The 27,587-nt window shown below is 46.0% G+C and overlaps 1 protein-coding gene and 1 long non-coding RNA gene across 3 annotated transcripts in view; one reads left to right on the forward strand and one right to left on the reverse strand.

Moving 5' to 3' along the window:
- Positions 1-27,015, reverse strand: part of BATF (basic leucine zipper ATF-like transcription factor) — a 43,168-nt gene extending 16,153 nt beyond the window's left edge. The window contains exons 1-3 of one of the 2 annotated variants that reach the window (XM_006053898.4): positions 26,603-26,966; positions 24,196-24,300; positions 4,889-5,453 (exon numbers count right to left, since the gene is read on the reverse strand). In XM_006053898.4, the coding sequence (XP_006053960.1) occupies positions 5,244-5,453; positions 24,196-24,300; positions 26,603-26,665 (378 nt within the window). In that variant the 5' untranslated portion in view covers positions 26,666-26,966 and the 3' untranslated portion in view covers positions 4,889-5,243. Of the gene's footprint in view, positions 1-4,888; positions 5,454-24,195; positions 24,301-26,602 lie in introns of those variants that run through there. The other variant, XM_044924730.2, reaches the window with a different exon arrangement.
- On the forward strand, positions 11,492-13,354 carry LOC102394978. Its single transcript, XR_327156.3, has 2 exons — positions 11,492-11,646; positions 13,034-13,354. It is a non-coding gene; the product is annotated as an uncharacterized LOC102394978 (long non-coding RNA).
- Positions 27,016-27,587: the final 572 nt, after the last annotated feature.

The raw sequence follows: 27,587 nt of genomic DNA on the forward strand, positions 1-27,587 counted from the left end.
ACTGTGGCGATTGAGTGGAACTTTGAAAAATGGATAGAATTTTAAAAAGCTAAGGTGGCATAATAAAGTGAGGCATCTGCCATTTAGATCAGATTCACCTCATGCTACTTAAATCAGAAAGGATAGGGAATCTTATTAAAAATGAGGATTCCTGGGTCCCACTTCCAGACTTACTGAAGAGACAATAGCTAGATGAGCAAAGGCTTGATGAAAGGGAAGTTTGAGATGTGGACAAGGACATGAACGAGGACTGTGAACAGCCTGGCCGGTCCACAGGGTTTGCTTCCAAGAGACGAGAGGTGGACAGGAGTGTCAGGGTGGGTTAGTAGGCCGTCCTGGACAAAGCGAGGGTTCTGCAGTTAGGTGGGAGGGGAGAATGGCCTTGAGAGGTCAATCATCAGTCTCTGCCACTGTTCCTAACCTTGGTCTTTTCATCAGGAATCCTCCAGAAGAAGCCAGACAAACCTCCTAGGCATCAGTGAAATTTGTCTCTGTAAATTTCTCCTCTAAAGAGGGGGCTCTTTAGCTGTGCCTGCTGGTAGATTCTTTAAACCAGAATCAACTTTTTATTCCATTTTCCTGGAAGTAGATTAACTCAAATCACATATCAAGCAGTTGAGAAACAAGATTTTCAGGAGGAAGGGACTTCTCTGGCAGTCCATTGGTTAAGACTTTGCCTTCCAACGCAGAGGGTGAGGGTTCAATCCCTGGTCAAGGGGCTAAGATCTCACAAGCCTTGCAGCCAAAAAAAGAAAACACAAAACGGAAGCAGTATAGTAACAAATTCAATAAAGACTTTAAAAATAGTCCACATCAAAAAATGTTTTTAAAAAAAGATTTTCAAGAGGAATATGTCTCTATTCCTTTCCAGTCCCCTGGTACGCACAATAGTAGCCAGTCATCCACATGGTGAGGATTCCATTACATACATACTGGCCACCAAGTCTAAAATGCACCATTGGGCATCGTTCCCTCAGCCTAGGAACCTTGGGTACCTCTTAAAATGCTAATCCCCTGAGACAGAGTAAAGATGATTTCGTCTGTCCCACCTTAGTGTTGGTCTTAGTTCACATAGCCTTCGTTTTCCCCCTTGGAATTCCTGGGCCGCTTGGGAGCACTGACTCCCGTGAGGCAGAAGGAGGCCAGGGCAGCAAAGAGAGCCGGCCTGTCTGTCCCAGAGAGACATGGAGTCCCCATCTGGCTGGGGAAGCTGCATGCGAAGCCGCAGCTGCAGCTGGGACATTGACTGGAGGTATGAATAAACACTGCTGGGAAGTTTGAGTCCAGCAGATGGCAACCCCGTGACCTCTGAGCTGACTTTACCTCCCTCTCTCTCCCCACCCACGCTTCTCAGCCCGAAGACCAAAATTCTGGCTTTCCTGTAATTTGTTTTGACACTATCTCAGGGAAGAGCGCTGCAAGCAAGAGACGAACACTAAGGACAACAGGAACCCTCTGTCAAACTGACAGATGACAATGTGCCCATTTCTTGCTGCATAGGGCATTCACCTCGCCGGGGTGTTCCGCGGAGACATGGTTAACCCAGATCAGACTGACACATTGGCAGGCCTCTGCAGGGCCACCCTCAGACCCGGGCACAAGAGGTCCCTGCTCTGGACTCCCCCCATTATGGTAACTCCCCTCCTCCTGCTATACCCCTTCTCATGGGGCCCTGAGTCCTGAGGACTGAAGGGATGTGCCTACCCAGAGCCCTCTATCCCTTTAGACCACGCTCCATATTCTCAGCACATTGGAATCCCCTGTCAGCGTCCCTAGCTGTCTTCCAGCAGCTGTAACCTTCTTCCCCGGATAACTCTTCACCAGAGTAGATCAGACCCTGGTAGGTGCCCCCCTGGACCTGAGGGAATGGCCCACGGATGGCTTCTATGGAGGAGGGCTGTGGGTGGACCGGTCTCATAGGCTGGTTATGTCCACCGACATTCGCACGAGGCCTCTGTGGAGGAGCCGGAGGAGAGACGAGAAGAGAACAGGTTGCAGTCTCAAGGCTGTTTCTCCCTGTGCTGCCTTGTGCTAATACGAAGTTCTGAAGCATCGCAGGACTTTATAGTCAAACCCCACCTTCCAGGTTGTGAGGAAGGTCCATTTATCAAGGCAAGAGAAAAGAGCATATTTTGTCTAACACAGTTAACATATTTTATAAGTTTGATACCAGTAAATATTTAGCCATAGGGTACATGGCCTCTGTACTCTTGCTACAAGCCCTGCAAATATGAGAGGCAAACCTCCTCCACACACACATTTTGTTTGATCGGCAGAGGGTTTTAAAAACTGGAGGAATTCATGTAGAAATTCTGATTTGGGGCTTTTCTTGGAGAGGAAGCTCTGGCCACACTGGCCCTGAATTCCAGGGCAGCATGGAATGGGACCGAGGGGCAGCTGTTTGCTTTCAGCAGGTAAGCGCTCATTGTTCAGCCTGCCACATTCCCAGCCACTCCCAATTGTCCTGCGTCCAGTGAGTTTCATGTACTTACAGTGCCTCCCTGGGCCCTGGAGGGATTTATACGTGACTGGGCCACCCACCTGAGGGACTATCTCTGTCATGGGTAGGAGGCTGAGACAGAGCCTGGATGGTGAGACATCCGAAGTCAGGGCACTGGTAGTTGAGACCTCTCTGTAGCTGCCCCTCCAATTTCCCTGTGTGGCAATGAAGTCAGCTTTGACACTCACCCTAGCCTTCTGTGGTCTCTGTCAGACTGATCAGAAAGGAGAAGTGGAACTTCCCAGGCTCATTAGAAAGTAGCGAATGAAAGGGGAAGAGAAGTCCTTGCCGAGAGACAGGAGTGGCACACGTGAGCCCTGCATTTCTGGTTATGGCTCTGAGTGTCATTCAGAAGGTGCCCAGCACTGGTCATGTGCCTCCTGCGGGGGGTTTCTGGGGGGAAATCACAGAGCTAGAGCAGGGGTGGGGACAACATCTCTGACTGGAGGGAGGCCCAAGAGAGGTCTGGTCCAGGAAGGGCTAGCTGGAAAGTTCTGCTTCCTGAGACTGAGAGAGAAAAATCAAATTCTAGTCAATGCAGGCCATATCTCAAGGGGCCATTGGCGGCTTTGCTTTGCCTGTTAACACAGGTGTGGGAAGGAGCTACCCAAAGTATCAGAGCTACCAGAAACCAAGCCCTGAAGGAAATGGAGGAGAGTTCCTTCTTGCCATAGCCCCTCATCCCAGGCTACACCAAGTTCGTGCACTGGAAGAGGAGTCTCATTTACCAAGTTCTGTTGGGACACCAAAGGTTAAAATGCAGGATTCTGCAAGCAATGCTGATCCTTGGGAGAGGTCTTCCGGCCTGTCTCCAACAAGCTCCAAGCCCCCTTCCCACATGCTGGGCCTCCATGGGGAATCGACTTCAGGGATGAGAGCTGAATGGAGGCAATGCACCTTCAGAGGCCCTTGGGCTGCACATCTCCCACAGTTAGGCCACAGGGAGGTCAGGTGGCCACGTGCTAGGACGCAGCACTTGCAGGCCTCTGCAGAGTTTAGTAGTCACACTAGTCCAGCACTGGCATAATCCCAGCGGGTAGGAGAGACGGACAGGGAAGGGCCCTGAAACCTTGCCTCAAGTCAACCAGAGCTGTCAGCGGGCAGGCCCACGAGATGCTGGCACGGGGAGCAAGCTTGTTCCTCCCTTCCCCCCATGCTCGCTGCATCCCAAGACGGCTACCAGCAGGGAGGCCACAGGCAGTGGCTCTGAAGGACCACGGGGTGGGCTGCAGAGGCTGCTAAGGGGCTGCATCTGATACCTTCCATGCCACTCCCTGTCATTTTGGGCCCCAGCTGGCTCATCAGGGGCCATGTGTGTGTCTGTCGGGGTGGGGGGAGCGGTGGAGACAGGTCCTGCCATGGCTCTTGGGCAGTGGTATGGATAAGGCCAGAGGGCACTTGGCCTGGGGATTTCTGAGGAGCAAGTGGACATCCGAGCAGGAAAACCAGAGCACACTGGTTTCAGCTCTGCCAAAATTTTGTGGGTTCGAAGCCCTGAAGATAATCCTGTTATCTCAGCCACATAACAGGACTGATGCTGAAGCTGAAGCTCCAATACTTTGGCCAACTGATACAAACAACCGACTCATTGGAAAAGACCCCGATGCTAGGAAAGATTGAAGGCAGGAGGAGAAGGGGATGACAGAGGATGAGATGGTTGGATGGCATCACCGAGTTGATGGACATGAGTTTGAGTGAGTTCTGGGAGCTGGTGATGGACAGGGAGGCCTGGCGTGCTGCAGTCCATGGGGCCGCAAAGAGTTGGACACAACTGAGCGACTGAACTAATCTGAGCCGCTGCTGCCCTCAAACCGTGGAGCCTCGAGGAGACAGCAAAGCTGTGTGTGCACTATCCCAGCTTCCCAGGGGAGGTGGAGTCCTCAGCAGGACACTGGTGCCTGTGTCTCTGAACCACAGGTTGCCCCGCAGAGAGGAAAGCCTTGCCTTCCTGTGAGGTGCTCCTTGAGTTACTAGTGCTCCTGGCGTGGGGCCAGGCATGCAGCAGTCCCCAGGGCTGGCCGTCTGGAAGGGGCTGAGTCTGCGCAGTCCTGTGAGAGGTGAGTACCAGCCTGAATGACCATTCCACTCCACCGCACCAGCCCTTCTCTCCTGCAGAGAATGACCCTAGAACTGTCTAGAGCTGACAATCTAGAAAGCATCATACAATGAGGCATGGAAAGTGGGAGATGACATAGAGGCGATTTGGGGAGGGAAATGATGGAGATACATAGAGGGGGAATTGAAGATGCTTTGAGAAAACCCAGCTTCCCAAGTAGATGAACAAGCCGTGGGAAAGAGCCGAATGAGCAGCGTCTCCAGACCTTTAAAGGTTCCTGAGCCCAAGAACCAAAAAAATGACAGAACTTTGGGTTTCAAGCCCTTGCCAGATTGGTTTCTTTTAAGACATTTATTTAGAAAAATACCGTACCCTGCTCCCTCTGGGTCACGAGACTTGGGCGTCATGCTTGACCCATCTCTGGGTCGGGCCTCCCAGCCAGTTGAAGGTCCGGGCCCCTAGCGGCGTGTGGCCATGCTGCAGGCGGCTGCACACACTTCAGTTGCCGCGCGTTCCCGTCCCCGGGCTCTCGATCCTGGGTTCCGGCCTCTGCCTCTGGCTTTCTGGCTGGCAAGAGGATGCTGACGGAGGACGGCTGCCTGGCTACAGTCTGTGTGCCCCTCCCGAGACCCCGGGAGCAGCTGGAGACGGAGGCTCTGCTCTCTGCTCGCCCTCCCTCGGGGGAGCTCAGGGCTGGAAGCGCGGGGAGCTGACGTGAGGCTGGTGGAAGGCGTGGGTGCTGTACACCACCTCGGGGGGTGAGGGCGTGCCGGGGGCCAGCACAGAGCACAGGGGCTCGTGGCTGCTCAGCACCGACGTGAAGTACTTCATCTCTTCCGTGAGCTGCTTGATCTCCTTGCGCAGTGCCGCGTTCTGCTTCTCCAAGTCTTCACTCTCCTGTGAGCAGAAAGGATGGACACTGCAGGTTACTCTCAGGGCGCAGGGGAAGATTGGGGGGCGTGGAGGAGGCAATGGGAGTTCCGCATTAGATTTCCACTAGCACGGCCAGGCAGGGCATCGGTGACTTTTTCTGCACATGCGAGTGTGTGCACGCGTGCGTGTGTATTTGCATGTGTCATGTGTGTGGATGGGTGCGGTGCTGTGTGCTGTGCTTAGTCCTGTGCTGTGCTCAGTCGCACCCGACTCTTGGAGACCCATGGACTGCAGCCCCTCAGGCTCCTCTGTCCATGGAGATTCTCCAGGCGAGAATACTGGAGTGGGTTACCATGCCCTGCTCCAGGGGATCTTCCCAACCCAGGGATCGAACCCAGGTCTCCGGCGTTGCAGGCAGATTCTTTACCATCTGAGCCACCAGGGAAGCCCATGCATCTGTATAAATACATGTATATTTGTACATGTATATGCATAGCTGTTTAGATCAAACCATATGAAATTGCTGATATTTATTTTGACCTCGGAAAATGGCAGTTGCATTCGGTCCCAACTAACAGAGATATGTGTGTGTGTGTGTGTGTGTGTGAAGGCATGTGTGAATTGCATTAGTGTGCTCCTTTGCGTGCAGGTACATGCATAGGTCTCCATAAGTGTATATGAGAGTTGAGAGTGGCAAGTGCATGTCCAGGCCAGTGCATGACCAGCTAGAGCTGGAAAAAATGGAAAAGAGTTTGTGAGACTGACTTATACTAATTTCACTCTTTTCTGCTCTGTTACACTGGTGTGTTTGCCTAAGGTTCCCAGCATTTGCATTTAGTCTTATGAATGGAGTCCTTGGTTAACTGTCTACTTCACCCAGATTCTAAAATGTTTGGGGTCTTCTAAATGATAAATGGTCAATCTCCAGCAGAGTTCTCTCTCCCAGCAGCTTGTCCTGTGGAACTCTGGGTGTGACCCAGCACCTGTGCTTTCTTTTTTTCCAGAAACATCTTTACCCCTTGCTTCAGGGAACCATCAGATATATGCTAATCAGAAAACCTCAGGACACCCCTGGTGGTCCAGTGGTTAAGAATCCGCCCCCCAATACAGGGGATGTGAATTCAGTCCCTGGTTGGAAAACTAAGATGCTGCAAAACCCCTAAGTCTGCATGCCGCAACTAGAGAAGCCTGTGCACGGCCACTAGAGAGAAGCCCACATGTGCCAAAACAAAGACTCAGCGCAGCCACAGCAATTTTAAAAAGAAAGACTCAGGGTAAAGAGCTCTGACTACCGATCACATCATTAATTAATCAACAATTACACCCTGGTAATTAGCATTTACTGGAAAACAATCCCACCTTCAGAAAACCAGGGGAATTGCATTTCCAATGTGATTTTAATGTTCACATTCTTTGACTCAGATAGATCGTCTTTGCTAATCATTGGTACCCACAGAGGAAGAAAAAATGGCACTGGAGATGCAAATAAATTACATTTCTGTTCAAAAAGTGACCTAATATTTGGATTCTAGGTCTTATTTTTCTTGTTCTGTTTCACTTAGCTTGTTTTCCAAGCTTGCCATGACATTAGAACTAATCTGAAGGCCTGATAAAAATATAGTTCCAGGCACTTCCTGAAATCTAGAGGTTTGAACTCAGTGAGTTTGGGATTTGGGGTTTGAATTCTGGGAATCTGAATTTTTAACAAATGCCCCAGATTATTCTAATCACCAAACAAGTTTGAAAATAATAGCTAGTAATGTTAAATGTGATAATAAATGTGTTCTAACTATCCAAGCACTTATTAAGTGCTTGGCGTGGAGTATGAACTCAAGTGCTTGTTGATTGGCCGCCTGATGACATCAACCGATGGATCAGAAGTTGACTCAGAATTACAGTAGGCAGTGAGCAGATGTGTGATAACTTGACATTTAAAATTTGCTTTAGAAAACCAGCTTCAGGTTAATGAGAGAGTTAGTTACTCTGCCAACTGCCCTAAGCCCTGCAAATGGGAGTTCTTTTGAAGTGGTAAGGAGAACGTGGCCTTATCCATCAAGGCAGCTTCCGGCGGTTTGTACAGGACAGACGCTAGCGTGCTCAACCTCAGCCTGGCATTTCCTGTGTGTGGCCCGGGGCTAGAAAATGTGTCCAGGTCGATACAAAGGAAAACCCCATCTCTAAAACAGGGTGGGGAGATGGGATACCAAGAGCCACGATGGTAGAGACAGGGGCACTGGCTGCTGCTTCTGCAAGGTGTGACCGGCTCATTCATCTCACCATTTGGTTATTTCCGGGCACATCCCAGAGAAAGGGCGTCCCCTCTCTTTACCAAAAGGTAAGATAAAGCAACACATGAGACTGGGGGGCGTTGGCAAGACGGGAACTGGGGGCCGGGAGTCCTGGCCCCTTCCTCTGGCCCTTTTCCTCGCCCCCTCTGAGAGTTTCCACCGGTGACAACATTTACTGTAAGTTCTGCGCTCCGAAGAGCCTGGGCAAACCCCGAGGCAGAAGGGAGGGGCGGGGTAGGCGGGCCGCAGGGACCAACCGCTCTGACCTTCTCTCCGCCCAGAGGCCGGCGGCTTTCGGGAAGTGACAGCGGGCTCTTCCTCCCTAAGCCACCCTGCTGAGCTCCAGCTTCGTCCTTTCCTTCTCCCTGCCCCCTGGGAGATCCCGGAGCTCCAGGGGAGTGTTCAAAACCACCATGGCCTCTAACTAGAAAACAACCAGCTGCGACAAGAAACTCGTCTTTACCTTGGGAAGCAAGACTGTTTCCTGCCAGGGCCCCAGAGAAACCTGCACTGCCAGCCCAGGGGCCCTGCAGCCAGCCAGAAGCTTCGCAGAAGAAGAGCCTGGCTTCCCTCGCAGAAGCGAGCAGCTGATCTAGGGCTCTCATCCCCACCTACCCCTGCCCGGCCTAGGTCCACTCTGACCCTCCCTGGGTCCCAGCATGCCCTGCAAAGGGTTCACACAGGGACACCTGGCTGAGGGACACCTGAGAGCAGCTCTCCACCCAGAAGTACCATGATCACAGCCCCCCTAACTTCCCCCTGAATTCCCAATAGGGCCTGGAAACCGAGAACTCAACAAGGGGAAAGGAAAGTAACATTTAGAAAGTAAATTTTAGCTTCTAATGTGTGTGTCTTCTCCTAAGGTGGGGGGGCAGAGCTGCTCTTGGGCTTCCACATAACCTGCTTTTTACTTTTGGGGATACATTTAGATCCTTTAGGCTCCTTGCAATAACCCTCTGAGGTGGCTATGTAAGGCCAGCCCTTATCATTGTCTCCATTTTACAGATGAGGCCAACTGAGACCCTGGGAGAAACCTATTGCACAAACCCCCTACTCCCATCCCTAAAGGAGTACAGGCTGGTGGCAGCAGCTGCTGAAACAAAGAGCTCTAGATCCACCTAGAGACACTTATTTTCTAACTATCCCTTCCCCCACCCCACCCCCGACCCCCGACACCCATAAATTCGTTCTCTAAGTCTGTGAATCTGTTTATGTTTTGTAAATAAATTCATTCGTATCATCGACATGTACACACTGCTATATTTAAAATGGATAACCAACAAGGCCCTACCATATAGCACAAGGAACTCTGCTCAGTGTTATGAGGCAGCCTGGATGGGAGGGGAGTTTGGGGGAGAATGGATACATGTATATGTATGGCTGAGTCCCTTTGCTGTCCACCTGAAACTATCAACTAAACATTATTTATCAGCTCTAGTCCAATACAAAATAAAAAGTAAAAAAATAAAAATAAAAAGACACATTTTTCTCGGAGGTCCAGAAAGTTTGAGTGGGTGACTGATCCAAAGGCCCAGAACCAGGCAGATGCAGAACAGGGCTGGGCTCTCGGCTTCTCCATCTTCAGTCCTGTGCTCCTTTTAGCCCACCCACTGCTTCTCCTGAGAGACTTGACGACTCAGGGTCTCTGGAGTCACTAAGATCACTAGCCTTCTAAGAGAAAACTGGGTCTTGGTTTGGTGATCCTTCAAGACAACACAAGAACCCTGGGTCAGTCATACTCTTCCAAACACAGAGCTAATCATCACCTCCTGCCCTGAGCTGGGATGGAGTCTAATGTGCAGCTACTCTATGAGAGGGTTGACTTGGGGCCAGACCATCCCCAGACCACAGCATGGTCTGGAATACATGGCAATGGGGGTGGGGGAGTGGGAGGGCTCCATCAGGTAACAGTGGACAGGGGTCTTGGTCCTGGCTCTGGCTGGGTGACTCTCGGTGACATCCTTTTCCTCTCTGAGCGGCAGTTGCCTCACTTTAAACTAGGAAGACTGGACCAACACAGTGATTCTCAATCTTGGTCACACACTAGGATCAGTGGGATCCCTGGAAAGTTTTACTGATGCCTGATTCTGATTTAATCAGGCTGTGGTGCACCTGGGCATTGAGTTGTTAAAGGCTCCCCAGGGGAGTCTAATGTTCAGTGAATGTTGAAAACCAGAGGACTAGAAGCCCAAGCCCTCTCTAACTTTCAAATATTTCAGATTTTAAATTGACTACCTGTGTATTAGCCAACTAGAGCCTCTAACTGTTTGGAAAGAGTAGTTGTGTGTTGGAACCAGAGGTATGTAGGCTCAATGTATATGAGATAGGTAGTAGAAACCAAAAATTTAAAAGACTAATCCAGTTTGAATTAATAATGACTAACATTTCTTGGGCGATACCATGTGCCAAGTACATTACAGTTACCATTACATTTAATCTTTGCAACAACCCTATGTGGTAGATAATGTTACTAGCCACATTGTACAGAAGAGGGAAATCTAAGGTAGAGAGAAGTTCAGTAACTTGTTCAAGGTCACACAGCTTGTCAGCTGTAGCACCAGTACTTGAACTGAGACTGTCTGCCTTCAGAGCCTGTGCCCACCATCCGCTGTTGCCTTTGAAGTCTGTTTAAATCTTATGATACCTGGTAATTATCTCCTGTGAGGCCTCAGCCTGGTTGACTTTCCTATTTCATCTTCCCTCTCTTCCCGCCTCATGCAAATTGAGATGCTAATATTCACAATTCACCCTCACCTGTGAGGTTACTTGGCGCTGCCCTTACCATGAACCACAAGCAGTTTGGGGGTGGCTAAGGAGGAGGCTTCTTGGGGGTGTGGGAACATTCTGGGAAATTCCCTAGTGGAGGGGCCAAGCAGGGGGTCACTGTAGAGTGCTTCAATGATGGGGAATCCCCAGGCAGGTCCCTTCCCCACAGGGAAGCCAGTTGGGACTGAGGCTAAGGACTAACTCTAACCCAAGGCTCTAGCGGGGACTCTCCAGGCCTCCTTTGCAGGGCTTGGAGCGTCTTCCTGCCAGGTCTGGTTTAGTGCCTTGACCTTCTCCTTGAGTTTTCTAATCACACTTTCCAGAAGGGTGAAAATAGTCCCTGTGTTTTTCTCCTCAACAGAACCTACAGTTATTGGTAGGGTGACCTTTCAGCTCCCACCCACACTTCAATACGAGAGTGGTGTGTGAAGCTCACACCCAGCTCTTGTCTCAATCCCCAGCAGTCTGCAACCCCCCCGCCCTCCCAGGCAGAACTAGGCTGGAGCCCACCATTCCTGGAGAAGTCCATGAACGGAGAGGCAGGGCACGTCCCAAGCCATAGTGGGATCTGTGCTATGTCTCCCACCAATCCTGGGAAAATAGCCCCACTCCTGTTCCTCACCTGAGGAGGAGAGAAGAATCACTAAACCACAGGTCTTTGCATTGAATTCTGGAGAAATCTATACTTTTGAGCCTTAAAGCTGAAGCTCCAGGACTGTCAGCACCTGGTCATCCACTGGCACTTAACCACATCAGCCACGCCCCTCAGGGCCCTGCCCTCTCTTCTGTTCCTTGGCTTTCAGGACCATGACTTCATTGATCTCATATATGAGAAACACTATAAGATGGCTCACTCAACATCTATCCTGAACTCCTTACCCCTGCTTTCCTCTAGAGAGGCTAGGAAAAGAATTCCTCAATTACCCAGCTTCCCCTGCAGCTAGATAGGACCATGTGACAGATTCTGACCAATGAGACATAAGCAGAAATACAGGGAGGGAGAGGATGAAGCTTCGCTTCCCCGGGGATAAAACGGAAAGCCTCACCAGAAAAACGCTAACCTCTCTGGACACAGATTGATGCCTGGAGATTCAGGAGCCATCTTGCAGCCTTCGGGATGAAACCCCCCATCCTGAGAATGACTGCCCAAGAGAGAGAAGGAGGTTGGTTCTTTGATGACATTCTTGTACTATCTCTGGTCTGTCTACTTCTGAACTTCTTATTTGAGAAAAATCTAAAATACAAGTGGTGACTTGTTGATGCCTCTGCTGGATAGTTTTTCTATAACTCCTGACACCTCAAGTTAGAAAGGATATCGTCCAGTTTTGAAAAACAAACTAATAATTTCCATCAACATCAAGGTCTGAACTGTTTTCTTTGGTTTTGTTTTAAGCTCCAGGTCTCTGGGACAGAGCGTCTGGGTATCTACTCACAAAATTGCCCCAGATTCACTCCACACATTCTACCACATGCATCAGACAGGCTTCTAAATGTCACCACTCCCCAATTCTCAGCCCTAGCTGCACACTGCAGTTTCCTGGAGAGCTTTTTTTTTTTTTTAAATCTTGATTCCTGGATTTTACCACTGAGAGGTTCCAATTTAGTTGTTCCAGTACTTGCCAGGTGAGCTTAATGAACAACTAGCTTGAGACGTATGTTCATAGTAGATTCTTCTTGAAAATAATAAAACAATATAAATATATACAGTTTGATGTTGTTAAATTTATGATATCATATTTATATATTTACTTATATTTTGTTTTATTAAATGTATTTATTGTGTAACATAGTATAAATAATATAAAGAACTTTAAAGAAGGAAGAGGATATTTCTAAGTCAAAATTTTTTCTAAAAGTAAATGGCTATTTAAGGCAAAGAGTCTTATAGTTGGTGAAAATTTCAAGTGGCCCAAAATAGTTCACTCTTATAGAAAGGCAAGAGGTAGAGGACTTATTGGAATCTCATTAATGATAACTTCATCAAATTATTTGTCCTATGGATTGTTAAGCTCGGTGAGGACAGGAGCCATCCTTGTCTTCACTGTTTCATTCTCAGTGAAGGACAAAACACGGTCTGGAGTGAAAGACAGTGTTTTGTCCTGGGACTGTGCCTGGCACACAGTGAAGTGATCAGTAAAATCATGTTTCTTGATTGCCAACTTGGAGTCTGTAAGAATTTACCAAAATCTGAGACCTGCATTTGAAGAGTCTGCTAAATTTGTGATATCCATGAAATTTTCCAGGGAGTGTTTAACCAAGCATTTAAGTACTTTTATTGCTTTTGCATTTAACTCTAGAAGAGTTACAAATGAGTGTTTGGTGGTGGTTTAGCCGGTAAGTTATTTCTGACTCCTGTGACCCCATGGACTGTAGCCCGCCAGGCTCCTCTGTCCATTGGATTTCCCAGGCAAGAATGCTGGAGTGGATTGCCATTTCCTTCACCAGGGAATCTTCCCGACCCAGGGATCGAACTCTGGTATGCTGCATTGCAGGTGGATTCTTTATCAACTGAGCCATCAGGGAAGCAGATTCTTTTTTTTTTTTTTTAAGGCCTGCTTAGCCACATTGTTGTTCCCCAGACTGAAGCTGTGGAGTGGAGGCAGCTGAATTACAGCACTATCAGAACCCTGCATGCAGTTTCCCTGGCCTCAACTTGACCTGTCCCAACCAAACGAAGCAAAGGAGACCTGACCAACTGTAGTGAAAAACCCAGCCAGGGAAACAGCGTTCTTAAAGTTTGTATAACCAACTGGAAAGAAGGGCATACGTTTTCACATATGATCTACTTCTGATATCTTCATGTGATTGATTTATAGGAAAATACTGGCCTCTCTGCATTAAACAAATAAAATCTTCTCTCCAATGCAAAACTGACAAATGCGCTATTGCTTTCTTTTGACATTTGCGCTCGAATTATTTCTCAAACAGCCCAGTGAAGTGTAATTGCTTTACATTTGTGGATTAGAATTTAGGTTCAGATATATCTGCCCTCTCCCTGTCCCCACTGGATTTGAATTCATTTTACTGAGGCCCCCACCCCCACCCCCACCCCATCTGGTTCCTGCTCCCTGGGGCACAATGGCCTTTTTTCCTGAGTTCCTTCCTCTTCTTGAGCTCACAGTCCTGGGCCCCACAAGGCATCTTTCTGACCCTTGACAGGCCCCACAGAGTTTGACCTGAAGGCTCTGCAGATAGCACTCTCTCCCGAGATCTTCCCGGGCTCCTTACAATGACTCATATTTGATTTCAGATGTCAGGCCCTCAGAAGGACCTTCCTTGACACCATTCCCAGCCCAGTCCTTAAGTCACTGTTAACACTGCACCATTTGCTTTCCTTTGAAGCCCTCCTCACTGTGTGTGATTAGTGAGATAGTAAATAACAATTGGTCAGTTGATTTTCCAGTGTGACTTCTGATTGAATGTAAGGTCCCTGAAATCAGGGACTTAGTCTGTCTTGTCCCTGCTGAACTCTCATCACCTAGGAAAAAAAAAAATGCCCATAGGAGGCATTTCATATATACTTATACAGCAGAAAGAATCATTTCTGTCGACATGAGCTCCAGTACTAGGAATATGGCCTTTGTTTTTGTCATTTTCTGGACTACCGCACCCTCTTAGCAATAGGCATATTTTTGTGTCCGCTGAGTAACTGGAAAATATTTTAGTAACAGGGTCATCTCGTGCAGGTAATTGCCTTCTAGCACCAGGAATCTAGCCCCCTCTAGTTGGCTCTGAACTTAATCTTTACTCGTGAATTTCCTAAGAGCCTTAGGTCATCCTCCTTGGTTCCCTTCATTCTAGTGTGACCAGATGTTTACTGGGACACTCCCAGTTCATAGTATTGTCCTCATGTAATTTTTTACTAGTGGCTCTTTTCACTCTCAAAAATGTCCCTGTTTGGAAGATAAATTATGAGATCTTCTGCCAAAGGCTTTCTCCTAAATTCTAACTCAGGGATACCCTCACTGTTCTCATCCTCTGTCCACCAGAATTCACTCAGGGTCTATTTGATCATTTTCTTACGTTTTTTAATAAAAAAACATACAATATAAATATATTAAAGATATATTTTTAAAAAGTATACCCACCCATGATTCTAGTCCTCTAAACACAACCCTTTTCATTTGTACATGTTGCCATCTTGTCCTTTTTAACAAATAATAGCAGCCAAAATGTCCAGCAATTAGAAAGCCATGTAAGGCAAACAGTTGATCATCTGTTTGTTGATACAACCATTACAATAATAATTATGGTGATTTTTGGAAGTGTGACAAAACTATTATGACAGAAAAGAAAAGACAAATTTGTATATATACTTAGAGTATACTTACAAAATCACCATAATTATTATTTTAATGGCTACATCAACAAAAGGATGGTCCACAGTTTACCTTATGTGGTTTTCTAATGCTGGAGATTTTGGTTGCTGTTGTAAATAATGGTGTAGTGAACATCTTGCAGTCCTTGGTTAGTATTTTTATAAAAGGTTGTGTAAGATATACAGTGTCATCGGCCTTGAATGTATATATTAATTATTACAACGACATTGTCAGGATTTAGGTGTTGTAATTTTAGGTGTTTTTGTTTTTGGGTTTTTTTTTGGCCTTTCTGCATGGCACTGGGGACCTTAGTTCCCCAATCAGGGATCAAACCCATGCCCCCTGCAGTGAAAGTTCAGAGTCTTAACCACTGGACTACAGAGAAAGTCCCAAGTGTTGTAATTTTAAATAATTTATTTTGCTAACAAACTTTTGGAAAGTTTCTTAATTTCATTATAATGTTACAGGTTATTGATTACTAAGAAGAAATAAATTTCTATATATGTATTCCCTAGTATAGCATTCTCAACCAAGGAAAATTTTGACCCCCCAAGGAACATTTGGGAAGATTTAGAAATATTTCTGATTTTCATAAGCAGAGGGGCAAGGTGGTGCTACTGGCATCTAGTGGGTAGGTTTTAGATTTTACAATCCTGGAGACCAACCCCCTCCCACACACACAACAAAGAACTGTCCAACTCAAAACGTCAATATTGCCGAGGCTGGGAAACCCATGGTGTGTATTGTTTTCACAATCAGAATAGAAAATTGGGCTATGTTCATTTCAGTAGGAAAAAGCATTACGTAAGCTTTCTGTTCATAGCCTGTGCCCACTTACCTACTGGCATCTTGAGGTTTTTCTTAAAAAGGCTGTTCTTTCTATACTGTAAGTATTAAATCTGAATTTATTTAATTTGACAGAAATATTCCCCTAGTATGTCATTGTCCTTTTGATTTCGGATTACACCTTTAAGATCTTTTTTAAAATAAATGAACCTTGACTTCCCTTGTGGTCGAGTGGCTAAGACTCTGAGCTCCCAATGCAGGAGACCCGTGTCCAGTCCCTGGTCAGGGAACTAGATCCCTAAGACCCAGCACAGCCAAATACATAAATAAAATAATGGAACTTTTCAATTTAGCCCCTTTCAACCTGGGACTCTCTGCCTTTCTGGTCTCTTACTATGTGGTTGGGCTCTGTTGCTGAACAGTGTCTGGACTGTTCACATGTCCTGGTTAATGGCCTACTTCTTAACTCACCCGTTGCAAAAGGACGTGTGAGAGCAACACCATCTGCAGAGCAAAGTCCTGCTCAGCAAAGTGGCACAAAAACAAAAGCAAGTGGTGGGAAGGCAAGAGGTTTCGTTTCTTGGGTGTCCTTGAGGAAAACAGCAGCGTCAACAGTAATACACACAGCAGGGTGACCTGGAGCAACTCTGAGTTTCTTTTTAATTCTGCGATTCCATCAAGAAGGGGGCATGACCACAGTTATGGTTAGTCCCTCTACAAACTCCCGTATGGACCATGGCAGGGTCCCCTACAGGTACTCCGCATTCTGAAGGGGACTTTGTCCTGTGGAACCAGTCTATGGAATCCCCCTAGGACTCGGGGGGCCTGACTGAGTCCTACAGAGGAAATGGAGAAAACCCCAGAGCAGCTTGGGGTTTGGTGAGACTCCCTCATCCTTTCCAAGAGAAAGTAGTCTGGTAGCCACTGAAAACAGCTTCATGAAGACTTCAGCTGAGTGGCTGCCACCAATTTCTGACTGGGACATGTAATCGCTTTCAGACAGAAATTCCTTATACTGCCGAATACGCCTGCTGACCATAACCACACTGACCGCTGATTAGTAGGACAAGAAGTTAGCGGGGTGTGAATTCCTCCATGTGTTTTTCCTTCCCAAATGAGAATCGTCAAATTTTTATTGCAGATTTTTTAAATGGTACACATTTATTATAATAAAAAGAACTACAGAAAAGTACCAGGAGTAAGGTGACTTATTCAAATCTCAACCACATAGAAGAATCCACGGTTAGCATTTTAAAGACTGTTCTTCCAGACATCTCTTTATGCATGCAAACATGCCCCCAAACCACAACTTTTACATCAAGAGGATTATACTCTGCATATTCTTTGTCACTTGCTTTGTCACTCAATGCCATGTCATTAACATCTTTCTGTGTTGATAAATACAGATCCACTTAGTCATTTTTAGTGCTAGCATAGAATTCTAGTGTATGAATGTGTCATAATATACTTATCTCCATAGCTGGGCATATGTCCAATTTTAGAGTATTGATAAAGTGTATGCTGCTGCTGCTAAGTCTCTCCAGTCGTGTCTGACTCTGTGCGACCCCAGAGACGGCAGCCCACCAGGCTCCCCCGTCCCTGGGATTCTCCAGGCAAGAACACTGGAGTGGGTGATAAAGTGTATACTGTTCACAAATAATGATGAATTGGCCATCTTTGTGCATCATTGTTTCTTCAAACTCCTGTAGGTGGAATTGCTCCACCAAAGAGCAGGATGTTAATATTTATTGCTACACAGCTTTCTTTAAAAATGGTCTCAATGGCTTTGATCTAGTGCTTACTTTCTCAGCTAGGCCTACCTAATGGTGGAGGAGAAAAAGTGTCAACTTTGGAGGATGGTGCTTAAAGAACAAAAGAAAAAAATTCAGGAAGGGGTTCAAGGAGGATCAGTCTTCACAAGAGTCCAAAGGAAGAGGCTGTGTTGCCTAGTGGTTAGGAAGATGGGTTCTGAAGTCAGACAGACCTAGTTACAAAATGTGTGACCTTGGACAAGTTACTTAACCTAATACAGGAATGACAAAATAAGGTTTTTGTGCAGATTAAATGAGACAACTGCAGGTAGAGCACATAACGCACAGTGCCTGGTATATAGTTGTGTGTTCAATTAATATGTTTTTAATAAAAAGAAGTTCAGAGCAGTAAAGGCATAAGAGAAATGTCCTCTCCATGGATAGTTCACTGATTTTACACTGAACTTCTTTAGGCTGGAACCAGCAAGAACATTCTTTCTGTGGTTTTCATTTTGCTTTATTTTTTTTTACCTATGACTTCTCTATACCAATAGAACTTATGGTATAATCTCCTAGAGGGAGGAAAAAAAAAAAAAAAACTGATAGAATGAAAAAGAACCATAAACAGCCTTCTTGCCCAGGCCTTACCAGAAGACCAAGAACAACACTCTTCATCTAAGGAGGCCCGGGAAGTGAGCATCTCTGCTGAGCTTTGCTTCTTCCATTACTTAATTTTCCTCCAATTATAAAAACTTTATTTCTCATAGCATCAGCTTAATTTCAGACATAATTTACCCCCCTGATATTTGCTATATATGACATTAAAGATCTACCCTGGACCTGTAAATCTTTCTCTTTTTTTTAGACTAGTGTGAGATCTTCCACACTAGAGGCTGCCCCAGGCAAACACCCATCCCTCCTCCAATCTAAGTATCTGAAGTTCCAGCTTCCAGATCTGACCCTGTAACTCTGCTTTGCTTCCAGCTCCATCCTCAAGGCCAGATCTGACTTGTCAACATCATAGCTCTGGGCTAATATTACTGCCTCTCCATCGCCTCTTCTACTCTCAGCCTTTTCGTGAACACAGCTTCTCAACTGATCTCAATGCTCTTTCCCACTGACCTGGGACACAGGCTCAAAATCCTTCCTGCTACAAGGCACCAGAGTATCCGACAATTACCAAGATAACCACACAAATGAAACTGATTCGCTGTCCCTTACAGTGGCTTGTTTAGTGCTGGAGACCTAAAGATTCCTCATTAGAAATCCCAATTGACTGTTGTCCCGAAGGACTGAGATATTTATGCACGATGTTCAGGGATAAAACATCACAGTGGAAGACTTTTCAATGTTTGAGATCAAATTAGAAAAGAAATCATTCTAATGCACATGTAATAATGATCTATATTGGGAATTTAATATCTATATTATATAAATAAAAGCACATAATAAAAACATCCAAACTATATAAAAAAGTAGAAAAACACAAAGTATCTCTCTTCTGCTTTAGACCTTTTGTCCTACTTTCAGAAATATGTATCATTAGCAATTTTGGGGGAAAACCTACTTGAAAATTTTTAAGCTTATATGCATATGTACATATATGTTTTTATTTTCGTTAAAAATATGCATGGAAGAAAACTATACTCCAGATTCATACTTATTCACTTAAGAGTATAGAAGCTTGATAATCTTTTCAGAGTAGCACATTCAGATTTAACTTGTTATTTTAATACCTTCGTGGTATTCCACCGAATAAACCAACTCTAGTTTATTGAATGAGTCTCTTACTGATGACCATTTAGCTTGTTTCCTGTCTTTGCTATGACAAGCAATGCAGTGAGGATTATATCTACATGTACATAATTGTGTAATCCGTGAATATGTTTGTAAACAGATTCCTAGATGTAAAATCGCCAACTTACCGTGTGTGCGCACTAGTAACTTTGAACATGGTCAAATTGCTCCCTAATGGAGTTGCACCAATTTATGCTTCCAATACCTGCTTCACCATCATCTTGGCAACATGGTCTTTTAGCAACATTTTCTGTCTTTGTCAGTCTGGCAGAGAATGTAACTGTTGCTTTAACTGTCATTTTCCTAACTGAGGTCTAGCAGCTTTTCTGTATTTATTTGCCATTTATTTTTCTCTTTCTATAAATTGCCTATTCTTCTTATTATTCATTTTTTCTTTTGTTTGTAGATCATTTTCTTATTCATAAAGGCTCTCGTATATTAAGCAAATATGCCCTTTTTTGGTCATATGTGTTGCAGGTATTTTTCTCAGTCTTCACTTGCTTTTGATTTTGCATATTAGGTACTTTGAACTGTATAGACATTTTCACTTATGTATAAAATACACTTTTTATTGATAAATGTGTATCAATCTTTCCCTTTATGGCTTCAGGGTTTTTCATTTTACCTGGAAGACTTAATTCCAAGATAAATGTTTTTAATGCTAATTCTTCAAATTTATTTAATTTTTTTCTATATTTAATCTATATGCATTGTAAAAGAAGTGAAGACTCTAGCTTTTTTTTTTTTTTTCAGATGACCAACCAGTTTTCCCAACACAATTTATTGAGTACTTCATTTTTCTCTTGTTTCAAGTGCCATCTTAGACATTTTGCATTTTTACTTGTGTCTTAGGAACTAACACAAATTTGAGTCTATTTGTCTTTGAGTCTATTTGTATTTGGGTCTCAAATTTGAGTTTGTTTGGAGGTCTACTTCTATGTTCTGTTCTGTCCAATATTCTATCTTTTCCACATTGTTTTGATTTCTATATTTATAATTCATTTTAATATTTTATTCAGCTAATTGTCTCTAATTACCCTCTTTTTTTAGAATTTTCCTAGAAATTCTCACATGGTTATTTTTCACAAGGTATTTACAATATCTAATTTAATTTCCTCCAATACTCAGAAAATCCTATTTTATTGAGATCACATTAAATTAGATAAATTTCTAAATTAACTTAAGGAAAATTGCTATCTTTATATAAGACATATTTTTTCAATTATTTGAAATTTTAAAAATCACCTAGAATAATTTTGAAGCTTAAAACAATTAAACCCTGTATTTTTTTGTTAAATTTATTCCTTCTTTCCATTTGCTGTTCTTGGTATTGTAAATAGAATCTTTCTTTCTATTAAATTTTTTAATCTAATTTGCATAAGAAAAGTTATTACTTTTTGTGTTAACTTTGAAAGCTGACTGGGTTCTTGTTATTTTTAATAGTTTTTAGCTGATTATCTTAGATTCACTTATTACTTTTGAAAGTGAATGGCTCAAGATATGACTTTCTCCTTTTTAATCAATACCTATTCTATGCCTAACGGACTCTATACTTGACTGCGGGAGAAAATGAACTGAGTGTGCGGAGTGCTGTGTGAGACACCAACCAAATGAGAATTAAAACAGAATGTGGGGGAATTCCTTGGTAGTCCAGGGGTTAGAACTCTGAGCTTCAACTGCAGGGGGCACAGGTTCAATCCCTGGTCAGGGAACTAGAATCCCACATGCCACGAGGTGCAGCAAAACAAACAAAAAGACAGAACGTGGATACTGTTGATATTAAGCTTATGAAAAGGAGCTCCTCCTGATCTGGCTTATATGAGTGGTAGTCAAGGCCAGAGATGTTATCACATTGGCATGAGGTTAAACTGCTTGTTGAAAGCATCAGCTTCCCTACTCTGCTATTTTAAAAGCAATCTACACACAGAGTGTTGATGCAAACCACTTATAGGATAGATACTGAAAATGCTAAATAATAGGTATTCCTCTCTCTCACTGGAGAAACAGAATAATTTTTTTGCTATTTTAAGAGAAATACTAGTGACAAAGTTGAAACCAAGAAATCAGTTGTTACCCCAGCATCTAAGAGGCTAGCATACTAATACAAAGGTGGTCCTTATTTAGGACCACAGTACTTTCTAAACCCTGGTCTTTTACATCTTGTTAGGTGAGTCCTATGGCTGTGTCTTTGGGCCAGAGAATGGGTCCAGAGCCTCAACATGTGGAGACAAGCATGGAAAGGAATCAAGGGCAAACCACCCACCCAACCCTAAGAATGCTGGTGATAAATAGAAGGCTTTCTACCTGAATCACAAACATGATTAAGGGGATAATGGATGCAGAGGATGGGTGATTATTGTCTGAGAGGAAATGAACATTTCAGATCACAATCAAGCTCTCTGTTTGACGGTGGCAGATTTGTATGTTGCTGCCAAATTTCAGATCACAGCCAAACCCTCTGCTTGATGGTGGCAGATTTATATGTTGCTACCAAAAGTTTCTGCCCAAAGTCAAGAAACATAAGTCACACTGGTTGCAACACTCAGGCTTGCTGTATAAACTCTGAGGTGTTCTACTCACTGGTCAAAAAGTGAAGGTGAATGCCATGGTGCTCAGAAGAAAGGAGTGGGGAGGAGTCTGTGTCCAGGTATGGCAAAGATGAGAACATTCTAGAGACTGAGGCCAGGGTTTTGAGTGTGGACATGGTGACTACATGACTTGGGTCTCCATGGACCCCCAAACCCGAGAGCGTATCTTGGTATAGTCCTGACTAGTATAATCAGATGGGCTATATATCTTCTGGCTCAAACTCTTTTCTTGCAAAGAGAGGCAGCAGAGTCAGTGTTGAAAACCTGGCCATAGCAAGGAAGCATGCATATCACCCTCACTGATATGTCCCCAGCGAGTTGAAAAAAGCCCAGAGGGTTGAGTTCCCAGGGAGACAGTGGCACAGCTCGAGTTAGGGAAGACTCCTCTGCTCCTATCGGGAGGTAGAGGGCTCTCCATCACTAGGCATGACAGGCATACTTTGGGGATCATGTCCAGAGGGTGTTGTAGAGATTCTTGAGCATCAAAAGTGTGTCCGAACTTTCCAGCCTTTAAAAAATCTTTCAGCCCTGAGATCCTGTGGTTTATATATAAATATAAGTCCAGGTGCATAAAACTTTAGCTGTAGTCATCTTATTTCTTATAATGATAACTATCATTAATATTACTCTTATTATACTTAAAATTTTTGAATAGTTATGATATGCCTAGGAGGACTGAGCTTGAGCTGTTTATATGCACTCCATCTATGAGGTAGTCATCGTCCCATTTTCCTGATAAGGGAACCGCAACTAAGGGAAGTAAAGGACATCTCTGCAGCCTAAGGTGGGTCATACAGACACTGAATGGCAGAACTGGGACTCACACCATGTCCTCATGACGGCGGCACTGCTAAGCAATACATAATTTCCTTTTTAAAAAATATTTCAAACTTATAAAGCCTATAGCAGATTTCCAGTTTCAGAACATTGTCTACTTATACCAAAAGATAGACTTTATCCTTACTAATTTTATTTATTTGTTCATTTGCTTGTTCTAAAGAATATTGAATAAGAATCAGACGCTGATGGAGGCAAAGTGAGCAATCATAGATTTTTCAAGCCTAAAAGAGTAAATTGGAGTGTCATGAGCCCCTAAGCCATGGTGAAATCATGGAGAACATATCAGCAGCAGGGCCACCACCAGGTTAACATTTAGACTACTGATCACAATTACCAAAGAGAACAGGCTTAGTGTTCATTCATTCTTTCTTTCAACAATTATTCATGAGTGTAAAACCACGTTAGTATGCATTGGAAGACATGTTGAATACGTTTCAAATAAAACACGAGCAACCAATCAGAGATCTTCACACTACCTGCTCTCTGCTTCCTTACAAAGTTAAAAAGGGTATCTTTTTACCTAAAACTGCACCTTACTTTTCCTTGATGGGATTAACACATTTATTCTTTAACTGACCAGTTACCAGGCTAATCTTTCAAGTAAACATAAGCATATTCATTTTTGATGCCAATTCCCCTTTTTATCATTGGAATGAATTCCCAGGATGCTAGGGGTCTGGGAATGGTGTGGGGTTGGCGGAAGCACGGGGAAGGATGAGAAAGGACAGTGTTGCTAGAGGAAGGGCTGATGGGATAGAAGAGAAAGGAGCTAGTGGAATAAGGGTTGATTGAAAAGGAGCAAATTAAAGGGCAGGGTGAAGAGAGGCAAGGTGGTAAGGTGAGGGAGATGAGGAGAAGACTTTTCTGTAAGAAGCACACAGCCACGATTTGTAAACACTGACCAGAATCTTGTGCTGCTGAAAGAAATGCAGTTCTGATCACCCAAGGCCCCTGCTCAAGCCAGGGGTCAGGGCTTCCCTAGAAAGTGCAAGACTGGAGGCAACTCAGTCAGGATGATAACTGTGCCAGACACGTGCACTTGGAACTGTTATCATTCACAGGCCATCGTGGGATACCATCAAAATAGAAATTTTGAAATCAAACCTTAATAATGTTCAGAAAAGAAGTTGTGGGGTGCAGCACCCTGTGGACCTCATTGTCCCAAATGCAGGGCCCGGAGTGGCCACCCCGCTGGCCTCCCAGGGGATGGGACTATATACATGTGTTCCTAGCACTGTGAGATGATAGACCCCCCCAAAGCACATAACACCTTCTGAACTGCTCCCAAAAGCAATCGTGACTTCTGCTGCCTGGGTCCACGCAGGATGGAGCTCTCTGAGGTTGTCCCATCCCTGAGCAGGTGGATCTGCCTTCCACCAGCCTCTGGGCTGCCACACTCAGCACCTTTCCTCCACATGCCATCCTGGGGCTCATTTCTCTTTCAGCCTCCTGGCCCATTTCCTGCGACAGAATCTTCACACACCCACTCCACCTGCATCCCTCACCCCTCCACTGACACCCCACATACACATCTCCACACAGGCAGACTCAAGGCTCCGTCCCGGCATCCCCAGGTTGGTGGGGAGCAAAGCCTACAGCCCAAGAGGATGAAGAGAGGTCTGAACACTCACCAGGTGGAGGGTGTCGGCTTTCTGTGTCTGCCTCTGCCGGCTCTTCTGGGCGGCGATGCGATTTTTCTCCCTTCTCTGAACCTTTCTCACATCATCAGATGAGTCCTGGGGAGCAGAGATGATGAAAATTAGGGGAGTCTACTCCTCTCTTCTGAGCTGAAGCCGCCTCTCATGGTGTTTGGTATCCTGCCGTCCACTCTTCCATTTCTTCATCATTATTTGCCTGTCCACACCCTGGTGACCAAAACGCTGAACCCAAAAGGGAACTCTTCCCCACACTCTGTGAAACTCTCTTGTGTCTCTGTAGCTTTGGCCAGAAGATACAGGAAGAGGGCAAAAGAGCTTGAGGCCTCAGGAGGGCTGTATTTGGAAAAAGATGGTTAAGGCGATGAAGTATGTTTCATCACCTCTCCTGTTCAGGGCTGCTCCACCCTTACTCTGTTACTTCTGGCCTAGAACCTTCTTGTTTTTATTTTTGTTTTTTCCTAAAATGTTGTTGAGCACTCGCTATGTGCTTGCTTCTGTGCAAGTGTTTTTCCCTGAGGTGCTCTTGTTGAACCCCCTGATTTGGTGAAGTTGATGTGAGTATTTGCATCTTACATGGGGGAGCGAAGGCTCAAAGAGCTTGCCCAGGAGCTCACAGTACTCTGGCAAGTTGCATCCTCGAGTGCTGTCTGATGCCTCTCCAAGCCACTCCCTCACCCACTACCAACTACTTCTTCCCTGGTGTGACCCCTTGGGGCTTCTGTTTCCTACACCCCCGCCCCCGCCCCAGTATGAGGTCCCCATCCCAGATCTGCCTCTTTGTCCCCTGCATTCCCTTCCTTATGCTCAGTGTCCCTGACATCCCCCAGGGTGCCCTGAGCACAAGCCCTAGTACAAATTGGAGACCAGGAACAGTTTTAATGATGGAGATGACCTGGCCCTGGCAGATAGGAGACGGGTGCTTAGAAGGACCTGGGGACCTTTGGTGTCATCTGAGTGCCTCCCACAGATGGGCATGTGCTCTACTTGGGCAGAGAGGTTAGCTCTAGCTTTGCCCAGACGCTACAGGGTAAGTGTAGAAGTTTGACCGAAGCCCTCCTGCACCCCCAGTTCTGTGCCGTCTCACATCCCTGCAGGCTAGTGGGACACAGTTCCCAGGACAAGAGTCTGCCCTCCCAAGCATATGTCTCACCAACGGGCCCAGTACTTCCAGGCCATTGCAGTCAGAGGGCAGTGGGTTAGATAGGAAGGAAGTGCTCTTCCTCTCAGGGGTTTGGGGAGCCGGGTTACCATGAAAGCTGTGAGTAATTTCCTTCCTAAGAAGAGCACAGACTTCCAGGCGGTCTGAACAGCTCGATTTGGTCTCGAGCCGAGGACTGGCTTGTCTGTCCTCTAGAGGTCTCCACGAAGGCTCCTTCCTACCTGCCTCTCTTCTGTCAAGTACTGATGACAGAAGCTGTGGTATATGTTTGTATACTTGTATTCGGGCTGCAGCTTTTTCAAGGCCCTCTCGGACACCCGTGCGAAGGAAAGAAGGCAGTTTTTAAACCCCGAGTTGGAGAAGACATTGTCCTCCACCGTTGTACTGGATGAGCAGGGAGAGGGCTTCCTGGGGAGAGGGCTGTCAAGCAATGTGATGAGGAGAAAGCCCCGGGAGATGGGAAGCAGCCAGTATGCTCGTGGTGTTTTGTTTTGTTTTTCTTTTCTTTGAGTAACCCTCAAGTTGAAAATTTTTGAGTTGGAAGTTACAATCTTAGACACCCAGAATCTCCACCCTCACCTCTCTAGTTTCCCCAGAGCTGAGCTACAAGGGAATAATTTCAAGTGCCCAGAACCATCTCCTGATTCATTTCTTTCCTCCTCCAGCCCCCCTTCCCCCATCCTGTGCCAGCAACAGGTTCTGTGCTAGGAGGTAAGATAGATCCTTCCGAGCTGGCCTGGGGTCCTCCTCCTTCTAACTTGCCTCCCCCCACCCCATCCCTTTCCTCTCCTCTTCTGCTGGCTGTCTCCTGGGCAACCATCTAGCTTTCAGGGTGTGCGTGCCCTCAGCCCGCATCAACGCTCCACCCCACTCACTCTGCTACAGCCTTGGAGAGAGGTAGACTCTCTCTTCTGAGAGACCAGAGTTCTTTGGTGCCCATTCCCCTGGGCTTCCTAGAAAGCTTCCTGGGATGGGACCCCAGGTGAGGTGAAGGCGATGGGTACCATTAGGGGACACGGAGAGCATCCTCTTGCAGGAGGGGCGGAAGGTTGAGGGTCTCCGCCTGAGACGCACAGCTTCCTTGCAGCCCTTGAGTCTAACAGGATGCTCCAGCCATCTCCTGGCCCCTCAGCGTCCCTGGGCAGAGGCCCAGGAAGCCTGGCCCTCTTCCTGCTGCCCCGGAGAATCAGGAGGGAGGAGGAGGGAAAGGCAGGACCCTACCTGTTTGCCGGGGGGTGGAGAGCGGCTGAAGCTGGAATCGCTGCTGTCGGAGCTGTGAGGCATGGCCGCAGTCTTCCGGGCTCTCCACGCAGCCCCAGGCGCCTCGGGGCTCTCCTGTCACCAGCTGGCCTCCCTTCCTGACTGCTCCCCCCAGGCCAGCAGCCCACCCCCCTCCTCAGGGCCCTCCTCTGCCCGCCTTGCCGCTGCCCCTGACCCCTGCGTCCTCCTCGCTCCGGGGTGCAGAGGCTCTGCTCCCCACAGGGACATGTCGCTTGCCTTGGGGCTCGCGCCCTCTCTCTTGTGGTTTCTGGTAACGCCTGGAAGTCACATGGGCGGAAACTTAAGTTAGAAGTTAAATTGAGAGAAAATACATATCTGGGAAAAGACCCACAGAATTATTTGAAAGAAAGAAAAGACAAAAAAAAAAAAGATACACAAAACCCCAGATGCCTTCCGACAGTTTGAAAGGCAGAACAGCTCACTTCAATTGATGAAGATAAAAAGAGAAAAACAGCCCAGGGAGGGAAAAACCCTAGCCAGAATTAGCAAGTCCGTCTTCTGTCAACATGGGCAGAAAGGAGAGGACAGCAAGGAAAGAGTTTCCATTGTCACCCGACTTGATTTTTAAACTGAAATGAAAGCAACGGGCTGGGATTTCTTTCTGGTTTTTCAGCAAAGCGGCTGCCTGTCCTGTCTTGCGGGGGGGCCTTCTCTGTTTCTCCTGCCTTGGGGTGGGCTGGGGTGAAGGGCCCCAAGGGCTCAGACCTTTCCAGACAGACAGAAGGGGTGGTGGTAGGTCTGAAAGCCACAGGGGCTAGCCTGGAATCGATGTTCTAAGCATTTATTCATCGCTTATGCCTCTTGGCAGGTGCTCTCTCTAGAGGAAAGATGCTTCCTGTGTTGAAGGTCTTTCAGGGGATCCGGGTCAGCCTGGAATCTTAGTGATTCATGAAGGTCCCAAGGTCAGAGCCCAAAGTGTAGGAAC

Source organism: Bubalus bubalis, chromosome 11 (assembly GCF_019923935.1).
Source record: "Bubalus bubalis isolate 160015118507 breed Murrah chromosome 11, NDDB_SH_1, whole genome shotgun sequence".
NCBI lineage: Eukaryota > Metazoa > Chordata > Mammalia > Artiodactyla > Bovidae > Bubalus > Bubalus bubalis.